Source organism: Bos javanicus, chromosome 3 (assembly GCF_032452875.1).
Source record: "Bos javanicus breed banteng chromosome 3, ARS-OSU_banteng_1.0, whole genome shotgun sequence".
NCBI classification, from domain to species: Eukaryota; Metazoa; Chordata; class Mammalia; order Artiodactyla; family Bovidae; genus Bos; species Bos javanicus.
Window position 1 is genome coordinate 19091754 of NC_083870.1, and position 11482 is coordinate 19103235.

The window sequence follows — 11482 nt, forward strand, 5'->3', positions numbered from 1 at the left end:
GCAGCAGGCGGCCGCAGCAGCAGTAGCAGCAGTGGCCCGGCAGGCGGGCAGGCAGGGAGTGAGGCACTTAGGGAGGTGCGGGCCGAGGGGCAGCTTGAACGGGACAGGCCCCCAGCCCTGGACAGATGCGGTGCCCAACTTGATGCCACCCTCCGGCTTCTCCGGTAAGTGACCCCACCTCCTGTCCTGGAGCTGCAGCTGCCCTTCTCCATAACATGCTCAGAGACAAGGCCAGACCCACGAGGGCTAGAGGGTTTGTGCCCACTCTGCTCCCAGCCCACCATTGATCTTGGCCTCTTAGGACTTTGATGGGAAAAGTAAGATGTCCCAGGTGCCCCTGGGCAAAAGGGCTCCAAGGAGCTCTCCCTCCATTTCCCAGGTGCCCTACTTCTGGGAAGGATTATTTTGCAATCATTGTGGATATTCCAGAGACCTTTCCTCCAGGAGCACCCCCCCACCCCCCATGTAGTTCCCCATGCTTCACTCAGGTCTGCTTTAAAGAGGCTGTTCCAGTATCAAATGTGTCCCTGGACTGGCACACAGAGGCAAGAAGAAGAAAGACCCCTCCTTCTTGAGGGTGATGCCCCTGGACCCCAGCCCACATGAGGAGAGAAAGAAGGGTTCTGACACCTATCTGTTCCTGCAAAGTGGCCAGAAGCCAGTCCGATACCCATGGAGCTTAGCAAAGGAAGTTTGCGATTACATTAGCCACCTTTAAAGAGAAGGGGGCCGGACCTGCCAGCCCCTGGTCTGGCAGGCTCTGGAGACTAAGAGGATGCTCACAAGAGTGGGAAGGGGGAAAGCTGGGTTACACGCTTCACTGCACTTTTGCTGAATGCAGGAAAGAAGGAAGAGCAGGAACTGCAGCAGTAGTGATAAAGAGCTAGCTGTCAGGTGGACTTCCCAGGACAGGCACTGGGGGAGGGGGGCAGGGATGAGGGAAGCTGGGACATTGCTCCCTGGAGAATTCTTAGCAGGCCATCCATACCTGTTAGTTTGGGATAGGGAACAGAGGAGCCTGCTCAGTAGCCTCAGCTGGGCCATTCTTTCTCATGCCCAAGCCTCAGAACAGTGTCCCATGTCCCGTGCTCTTTCAGCCTCTTTCTGCAGTTCCTGAACTACTATGGTCCTCTGAAATAGCTGTAGGGTAGCCACCTAAATGATCCTTGTGGGAAGGGGTATAGTGTGGGAAATAAAGGGGAAAAAAATCACACTATCTCTTAAACTGTCTTTCCTAAGTTCCACCTGGGAGAAAACGGCCCATGTGGTAGAAAGCTGACCTCATAGCGCCCAGAAAGTCAGAAGTCTGAAAGGTCAAAGGTGACTGGGATCTGCAGCTAGAAAGAAACCCAGGCATCCTGCCTCCCAGGGAGCATTAGTTTGCTCTTGTCCTATCTGTGCAGCCATCCCTTGCCAATTCCAGTACTTCCCCTCTCTTGGGGTCCCAGTGGTCTTTGAACAGGGTGGGTCCATGGCATCTTTTCTCCTCTGTCACCTCACTCAGCCTCCAGTGGTCATCACAGTCACCATCATCCTAATTTTTCCCAGGCACCTGGCACCCAGAAACTTACTTTAAGTTGACAGACTGGGCACACAGCCTGTGCCAAGATATCCTATGCCAGCCAAGGGCCTGCTCAGTCCCACCACAGTATGTGGTCAGACACTGTCCCTCCTCCCTCATCTATGCCTCCCTGGCTCCCAATGTGTCTCTTGTGCATTTCTCAGGCAGCAGAGGCCAAAGGCAACAAGAGATCTCTCTCAGACTCCCACACGGGGTTTGAATCAAAACACCATGGAGGGGCATGAGAGAAGCCTAAGTCTGAGGACCAAGCAAACAATGCTCGGCCTCTCTCGAGTCCCTTACACCCCAACATCATCTACAGAGGAGGTGGGCTGCCCTTGGGGCTCTGGTGAGGGATTCACGTGTGCCCTGTATCCTCTGCCACATTTAATGTGTAGATTGGCTGTCATCCATAAGGCGTTCTGGGGAGATTGCCTCGTGTTAGTCTGGGGCCTCGGGCCCTGGGCCAGGCTGGAGGAAGGCAGAGAGGCCGTGAGTGGAGCCTGGGGGGCCAAATTGATGCCCACATGCTTCCCAGGCTTGGATGACTTAAGTCAAGGTGAGGCCTCTCTCCGATCAGGATCCAGGGATATGACCCCCGTAAGCCTAAGACAAAGCTGTGGCAGATAAATGAGAGAAGGGTGGGCAGAGAGGGTCAGGGCAGAGACTAGGAGAGCAGCTCTCAGAAGAAGGGACCTGGTATTTCTGGATCTCTGAGATAGAGGGAAACTCAAAAGTTACTTCCCTGCTGCTTCCTGTCATGTTTCCATAAAACCTTCCCCACTGGACTAGGGTTCCATGAGCTAGTAAGCACTCAGCCTGTTACCCAGGGGTGGTGGAGGGGAGCAGAGAATCCCCAAAGAGGAGGCTCCAGGGGATGTACGCCAGACTCTCTCCTGTGTCTGCACACTACCCGGCCACGCTGAGACAGGTAGCTCAATCCCTCTCCTCTACAGAGGCTCAGGGAAATTCATGGTACCCATCATCTGAGCCACTTTCCAAAAAGGGCCATGTCATCCTCTGTTCCAGGAACAAAGAGGGCATGGCTGTGGCCACAGCTCCAAAGCAAGCCTGGCCCCCATGGCCCCCCGTCTTTTTCCTGCTCCTCCTGCCGGCGTTGGGGAGCAGCGGCAACTGCCCTGCTGTGTGTGACTGCACCTCCCAACCCCAGGCAGTGCTTTGCGCCCACCGGCGACTGGAGGCTGTCCCGGGGGGACTCCCACTAGACACTGAGCTCCTGGACCTGAGTGGGAACCGCCTGTGGGGGCTTCAGCAGGGAATGCTCTCCCGCCTGGGCCAGCTCCGGGAACTGGACCTGAGCTACAACCAGCTGTCCACCCTGGAACCAGGGGCCTTCCACGGCCTGCGCAGCCTGCTCACCCTGAGGCTGCAGGGCAACCGGCTGCGAATCATGGGGCCCGGGGTCTTTGCAGGCCTGTCTGCCCTCACACTGCTGGACCTTCGCCTCAACCAGATCGTCCTCTTCCTTGACGGTGCTTTCAGGGAGTTAGGCAGCCTCCAGCAGCTGGAGGTTGGGGACAACCACCTGGTGTTTGTGGCTCCGGGAGCCTTTGCCGGGCTGGCCAAACTGAGCACCCTCACCCTGGAGCGCTGCAACCTCAGCACCGTGCCTGGCCCGGCCCTGGCCCGCCTCCCAGCACTGGGGGCCCTGAAGCTCCGAGAACTGGACATCGGGAGGCTGCCAGCGGGGACGCTACGGGGGCTGGGGCAGCTAAGGGAGCTGGAGATCCACCACTGGCCAGCTCTGGAGGCTCTGGAGCCAGGGAGCCTGGGCGGGCTCAATCTCAGCAGCCTGGCCATCACCCACTGCAACCTGAGCTCGGTGCCCTTCCAAGCACTGCACCACCTGAGCTTCCTCAGGGCCTTGGATCTTTCTCGGAACCCCATCTCGGCCATCCCAGCCCGCAGGCTCAGTTCCCTGGTGCGGCTCCAGGAGCTCCGACTGTCGGGTGCCTGCCTCACCTCCATCGCGGCCCACGCCTTCCATGGCTTGACGGCCTTCCACCTCCTAGATGTGGCAGACAACGCCCTTCAGACACTGGAGGAAACAGCCTTCCCTTCTCCAGACAAACTGGTCACCCTGAGGCTGTCAGGTAACCCCCTGACCTGCGACTGCCGCCTCCTCTGGCTGCTCCGCCTCCGCCGCCGCCTGGACTTTGGCTCTACCCCACCTGCCTGTGCTGGCCCCCAGCACGTCCAGGGGAAGAGCCTGAGGGAGTTTGCAGACATCCTACCTCCAGGGCACTTCACCTGCCGACCAGCCCTGATCCGAAAATCCGGCCCGCGCTGGGTCATGGCCGAGGAAGGGGGGCACGCCGTTTTCTCCTGCTCTGGAGATGGGGACCCAGCCCCCACTGTCTCCTGGATGAGGCCTCAGGGGGTTCGGCTGGGGAGGGCTGGGAGAGTGAGGGTCCTTCAGGATGGGACGCTGGAGATCCGCTCTGTGCAACTCCGGGACAGAGGGGCCTATGTCTGTGTGGTCAGCAACGTGGTGGGGAATGACTCCCTGAGGACCTGGCTGGAAGTGATCCAAGTTGAACCACCGAATGGCACTCTCTCTGACCCCAACAGCACCTCCCCAGGGATCCCAGGGCCTTTCTTCTTGGACAGCAGAGGTATAGCTATGGTGCTGGCGGTTGGCTTCCTCCCCTTCCTCACCTCGGTGACCCTCTGTTTTGGCCTCATCGCCCTCTGGAGCAAAGGCAAAGGCCGGGTCAAACATCACATGACCTTCGACTTTGTGGCACCTCGGACCTCTGGGGATAAGAACTCTGGGGGTAACCGGGTCACTGCCAAGCTCTTCTGACCTTTCCTTCCACAGCGGGGCCTCATCTAGGCCAGCTTCAGATACCACAGTGGGAGAGAACCAAGGCTGCTTGGACTGGACATTCATCCCAAACAGCCCAGATCTTCCCCACCTTCTGCCCACACCACGCCAGCAGCAGATGCAGCCTCCTCATAGCCTGCCTCCTCAAGTTTTTGCAGTTTAAGGATAGCATTGTCATCTCTTCCCTGAGAGTCCCAGGAAATGGAAGGTGTAGATCCGTTTCCAGCCCAGCCCTCCCTGCACACCACATACAAAGCAGGAACTATAACCCTCCAGTCTGCTAGTCTAAACTCCAGACTTCCTTCACACACACTTACACATACCCTGAATCAGATCAGTTCAGTTCAGTCGCTCAGTCATGTCCGACTCTTTGCGACCCCATGAATCGCAGCACTCCAGGCCTCCCTGTCCATCACCAACTCCCGGAGTTCACTCAAACTCACATCCATCGAGTCAGTGATACCAGCCAGCCATCTCATCCTCTGTCATCCCCTTTTCCTCCTGCCCTCAATCCCTCCCAGCATCAGAGTCTTTTCCAATGAGTCAACTCTTCTCATGAGGTGGCCAAAGTACTGGAGTTTCAGCTTTAGCATCATTCCTTCCAAAGAACACCCAGGGCCGATCTCCTTCAGAATGGACTGGTTGGATCTCCTTGCAGTCCAAGGGACTCTCAAGAGTCTTCTCCAACACCACAGCTCAAAAGCATCAATTCTTCAGCACTTAGCTTTCTTCACAGTCCAACTCACATCCATACATGACCACTGGAAAAACCATAGCCTTGACTAGACGGACCTTTGTTGGCAAAGTAATGTCTCTGCTTTTCAATATGCTATCTAGATTGGTCATAACTTTTCTTCCAAGGAGTAAGCATCTTTTAATTTCATGGCTGCAGTCACCAACTGCACTGATTTTGGAGCCCAAAAAAATAGTCTGCCACTGTTTCCCCATCTATTTGCCATGAAGTGATGGGACCAGACACCATGATCTTCATTTTCTGAATGTTGAGCTGTAAGCCAACTTTTTCACTCTCCTCTTTCACGTTCATCAAGTTCCTCTTCACTTTCTGCCATAAGGGTGGTGTCATCTGCATATCTGAGGTTATTGATATTTCTCCCGGCAATCTTGATTCCAGCTTGTGCTTCTTCCAGCCCAACGTTTCTCATGAGGTACTCTGCATAGAAGTTAAATAAGCAGGGTGACAATATACAGCCTTGACATACTCCTTTTCCGATTTGGAACCAGTCTGTTGTTCCACGTCCAGTTCTAACTGTTGCTTCCTGACCTGCATATAGGTTTCTCAAGAGGCAGATCAGGTGGTCTGTTATTCCCATCTCTTTCAGAATTTTCCTTAGTTTATTGTGATCCACACAGTCAAAGGCTTTGGCATAGTCAATAAAGCAGAAATAGATGATTTCTGGAACTCTCTTGCTTTTTTTAATAACCAACAACAATTGCCAAACCGCAGTGATAAGGCTACTTCACGGGTGGGGCTGGAAAGTGCAACTGCTTCTTGGAGTCTGCTCCTTATCCAGGTGGTGGTGTCTCTCTCTCCCTCTTGCTGCTCTATCCCCTCTCTAGGCACAAGGAACTAGGGCCAGTGACCCCAAGCTAAAGAGAAGAGGATGTGACGGGGGACTGGGGACTGGGGATGGGGACAGACTACACACTGGCACTGGGTCTGCATGAGCCCCCCACCCCTGCCATATCATTAAACCTGCTATCAAAAGGCTATGATAGTGGCAGCCACAACTAAATGTGATCGCTCGAGTTTTCTTTACTTCAGTCTGTTCCACCTCTTCTTTCTGTCAGAATCCCACTTCCTACCCTTCTGCCTGCCTATTAAGCCTGTAACAATGACCTTGCCTGAATCTAACGAGCCTGACAGCCAAAGGTTTATGCAAAAGGTTGCCCACCATGCCTGAAAAGATCAGCACCCGCAACCCATTTCCATGTCAGCCCTTTCCTCTGTGTGCTCCATCTCCAGAGTTGGAGGAGAGAGTTTCTGCCTTCCAAAGGATCCCTCTGCAGAAATTCCAACCCAGGACACCCAGCTCCTCCCCTTTCTTTCTCATTCTGGTTGGAATCTCCCAACCGTTACTGTTGTGCAGATCCCTAGTGCCCTTAGTGGAAAGCAAGAGAACCTCCACAAAATGGTAACAAAAAGAGAATCTGCAGCTGTCAAAGGAGAGAGACCCAGAACACAACAGGACTAGGTTTGGAGGAGCAAGGTGGGAGGGGCACTGTGAGCTCTAGTGCAAAGTGGAGGGAAGAAGGAGCAGCAGGAACTACATGCCTTTCCGCTGTCCTCATGGAGACCCCAAATGCTGAGGTGGAGTAGGAGGAGAAGATGCTGACTGCCTCTGAGTGTGCTTCAAAGACAGGGCAAAGCAGTGCCAGAAAAAGTGGAGATGCTGAGAGCTCAAGAGAGGTAGAAGCAGTCTCAGCATCATAGGAAGGGGAGGAGTGAAAGGAGAGGAAAGGAGCTGGGAGGAGGGACCGAGAAGTGGAGAGTCACGAGGTCCCGGGAACCTCTCTTTCTCCCTCCCTCTCTCTCTCTCTGCAGCAGCATCTGCACAGCATCCTCAATTCCCCTCCATCTTCTGGGCCCCCACCCATCCCTCACCCAACAATCCGCAAGCATCATCAGCTTCTGAGCCATTTCTGCAGTCATAGTCCTTGCTCTGGGGAGACTCTACTCATTAGAAGACTCCCAGCCCAAACTATCCCTGACAGGTGAGAGAAGCTGACGCCATATGGAGGTAGCCAGACTTCACCAGTAGGCAAACTCTTCAGCTGGGCAGAGGTGGGAATGTGGGGGTGGGGTGGAGAGGACGCAGAGGTGAATGTGAAACCCAGCAGTTTGGAGAGTGAGGCTGGGGAATCAGGCAATCTTGAGTACCCTGGAGCCTCCAACCCTGCCCCCCACCATGCACAGACAGTTCTCTTAGCCTTGCAGCAACCTCTCCTCTCCAGACATCAGAAAGGTTCCCCTGGGGCACGCCCCTCTTCCACCAGCTGCTTGTTAGACTGGGACTTGGCGGACAGGTGCCAGAAGTTCTCGTTTCAACTGTGCACATTGCAATGCAGAAAAGGGCAGAAGCAGCACTGCAGTTCAGAGAAATCTCCTCTGGGAAGCACCCCCTCCCTGAGGCAGTGGGGAACAGACGACGTGTATCTAGATCAGGAGCTGCTGCTGCCTGCGCCCCACAGCCTCCAGAGCAGCCCAGGAGAGACAGGCTGCAAGTCACTTGCGGGGCTGCGGGGTGCTGCGCTTAGTCACTCAGTCGTGTCCAACTCTTTTCAACCCCAGAGACTGTAGCCCCCCAGGCTGCTATGTCCATGGGGATTCTCCAGACAAGAATACTGGAGTGGGTTGCCATGCCCTCCTCCAGGGGATCTTCCCAACCCAGGGATCAAACCCATGTCTCCCACATTGCAGGTGGATTCTTTATCAGTTCAGCTACCAGGGAAATCCCACGAGTCACTTAGGTGATTTCAAATTTTCTGGTATCACATTGAAAAAAAAAAAAGCAACAGATACAATTAATTTTAAGACTGTAGTTTATTTAACCCAGTGTACCCAAACTCTGATCATTTCAACATGTTATCAATATAAAAATGAGTGATAAAATATTTCACATTATTTTTTCATACTAGGCCTTTGAAACTTAGTATATCCTTAACACTTACGGCACATTCCAATTTAGTAACTAAATTTTCACCAGCAATATCTGATCTGTATTTAGGTTTCATAAAATTCACTGTTGAAAAAATCAACTCATACATCCAAGTTGTTCCAACTATATTAAAAGTTTTCTAGAGACTTCCCTGGTAGTCCAGTGGTTAAGACTCTGTGCATCCACTGTAGGGGTGCATGGTTCCAATCCCTGGTTAGGGAACTAAGATCCCACATGTAGCTCGCTGTAGTTTTCCATAGCTAAATATTGGTTTTAACACTTAAATCAACTGAAATGAAATCAATTTTAAATCCCACTCCTGAGTCACACCAGCTATCTTTCAAGTGTTCGATAGCTACATGTAGCCAGTGGCTACTATATTAGACAGCATAGCTCCAGATGTTATACTCTAGGTGTAGACTAGGGCCTCTCCAGCACAGGTAAGAAAAGTATCCCCCCCAAAACACATTCAACCTAGAGGAAATGCCTGTGGGGCTCTGAAATGCCTTTCCAGAACACCCTCAATGAGTGACACTAATTACTGTAACAAGGTTACTGGGATGAGCACTTGTACCACAGTTGGTACCATCATCAGTAAGCCAACTGCTTACCTCACCTGTCTGGAAAGGCTGCTTTAGCTGGGGCGGGGGGGGGGGGGTGGTAGTGGTATGTGTCTGTGTGTGGCCAAGTGTGTGACGACAACCAAAGACATGGGCAGGTGGTATGTGTGTATGTGCAGAAATGTTATGGTCCACATCACAGGCAATCCAGTGCCAGCCCTCACCTGGGGCGACAGCCGTGGAGATAGAAAAGAAATAACACTTATTTTATGTCAGTGGTTATATGTAGGATTTCTAATTTAATCCTCAACCCTATAAAATAGGGAATCTTGGCTGATGGAACTAAAGGTCAGGTAGATTAAGTAACATGCTGGAGTACACAGAGCTAATTAGTAAGGGAGCTGCTTCTGAACTTAGGGCCGTCTGATTCAAAAGCCAAAGGCTTTCCATGCCATTGTCGTACAGCTCCAGTCACTGTCTGCTCTCATTACCCGCTTCCCCAGGGTCTCTCGGCTGCAGGAACTGACCTGTGAGAAAGGTAAAATCCAGGGGACATCCTCCGCCCCACCTACTCTGACCAACTCTTAAGGAAAACTGGGGTCAGTTGTTGATCCTCACCTTTCAGTAACTCTAATGCACCTGATTCAGGAAGCAGAGGATCAGTTGTTGGTTTTTAATCTTTTTTTCTCAGTCTCCTCTCCCAATGTCCTTGCCTCTGCTCCAAGGACCAGCAGAAAGCAGCAGAAATTCCAGAAATCAGATGAAATGCCTGGATGCCAGCAACACCTCTTGTGATTAAAAATGGAAGCTTCAGATTTCACAGGTGCTTTTCAGAGTTCTAACCTCAACAACCTCTTAGGTTATAGAGCACCGGCTCAGGAATTTCCAGTATGGTGGGATGATTGGTGAACTGCATTACTCTCGAGAAAAATTCAGCTCTATTCACCTGCCTACTCCTGCTTGAGAGAACCTTCCTGAGATCATCCTGCCCAATCCTCTCTCTACCCCTCCTCTCTTTCATTTCAGACATGATCTCATCTAAGCTGAGAGAAGTTTGGATCCAAAGACATTCTGGCAGCACTTCCACACTCCCTATTTTGGTTCCTGAGATACTCTAATTTCCCTTCGTCCTTTGCTGGGCTGTTTCCCTGATTCAAAGGAAGAGCATGCTGCAAGGCAATGATCCTTAACTTTGAGAGTTACAGACCCCTGTGAGAATACTCGGTACACACAATGGACAAAAATGCTTATAGAACCTCTGCTGGGAGAAGCCTCGGGTGGCAGGGAGAAAGGTGAAGGCTTAGGCTGCCTGAGCTCTCCAGGTCCATTAGAGGCAAAGAGAAAAGGCTAGGAAGGGCTACGGTGTGAAGTAGCTAATTGCATAAGAGCAAGTGATAGGACAGATCCTATAAGAAAACATACTGTTGCCTCCAGCTGCTCTGCTCCCCTCCCTGCCACCATTCTCCCCGCAGCATCCATCTCTCAGCGAGATGCAGGAGGCTTTGGGTAGGACTTTTGCTCTAAGAAGTCAGTGTGGTGGTGATGCAGGCTGGAGGGTGTGTGAGATAAGGAACTCCTGAATCCTCTTCCTCCAAACTGCTTTGTAAAGGGGGATTAAGGAGGAAGACTTCGAGCTGGATGGCGGTGGCCAAAGAGGCTGAGGAGAGTGTCTCTCTCCTAGGACGCCTGCCACAACTCATTAATCTAACCTAAAGACAGAAGAGTAGCACCAGCATAATTTCTGATACTAAGACCCACGCTCCCAGTTGCTGGTTTCTGGTGAAGACCCTTGAGTGATGGGGCGAATCCTACAATGGGCAGAGCCACTGTGTTGTTTTCCAAAACCTCAGAGAGAGCATCATTTGAATGGTTTGCATGTTGTCCAAGAAGGGAACTCTGTAAGCAGCAGGCTCTGGAACTACTGTATAGAGAACCCCTCCCTGTCCAGCCCTCTAGCTACAGTCTACTTCCCTGCTTTGCCTTGTGGAGTAGAAACAGCTGCCCACTGAATTCTGGGCCACCCACACTTTAACTAGTTTTACCTGCTGCCACCTACACCTTGTTCAGAATACTCTTCAAGGAAATAAAATGGACTCTTTAGAACTGGAGATAAGAATAAAGAAATCACAATTCACCCAATCACAATTTGTCCTATGTCGTCTTCTTTTTATTGTGACTTTTTTTGTTATGCAAGTATTTTTTATTTTTATGGAGCTGAATTTGTCAGCATTTTCTTTGATAACTTCTAGGTTTCATATCATATTTAGAAAAGCCTCCTACTATCTAAGATAATTAAAAAGTCACCCTATGTTTTCTTTAAATACTTTTATAATGTCCTTTTTTTATATGTAAGTATTTAGTTCACCTGGAATTTATTTTGGTGTTAAGATGTGAAATAGAGATCTAATTTTGTTTTGTGTGCTAAGTCACCTCAGTTGCATCCAACTCGTTATGACCCTATGGACTGTAGCCCACCCAAGCTCCTCTGTCCATGGAATTCTCCAGTCAAGAATACAGGAGTGGGTAGCCATTCTGTTCTCTGGGGGATCGGGGGATCTTCCTGAACCCAGGGATCAAACTCAGACCTCTTACTTGTCCTACACTGGCAGAGGGGTTCTTTACCACTAGCACCACCTGGGAAGCTTTTATCCAACCCTTATCAGATATCCAAAGTATATGAACAGACAATTTACAGAAAAATATAATTGCCACTTAAACATACTAAGAGATGCTCAACCTTATAAGAGAAATGAAAATTAAAATTGCAGTAAGATGCCATTTACACTATCAGACTGTCAAAAATCCAGAAGTCTTATAATAGGCTGTATAAGCTTGC

General features: G+C 51.3%; 1 protein-coding gene across 1 annotated transcript; it reads left to right on the forward strand.

Moving 5' to 3' along the window:
* The first annotated feature begins 1302 nt into the window (after nt 1-1302).
* LINGO4 (leucine rich repeat and Ig domain containing 4) lies at nt 1303-6429 on the forward strand. The gene has a single exon (XM_061406299.1). The coding sequence runs from the start codon at nt 2439-2441 to the stop codon at nt 4386-4388; it is 1950 nt and encodes a 649-aa protein (XP_061262283.1). The 5' UTR covers nt 1303-2438; the 3' UTR covers nt 4389-6429.
* The last annotated feature ends 5053 nt before the right edge of the window (nt 6430-11482 follow it).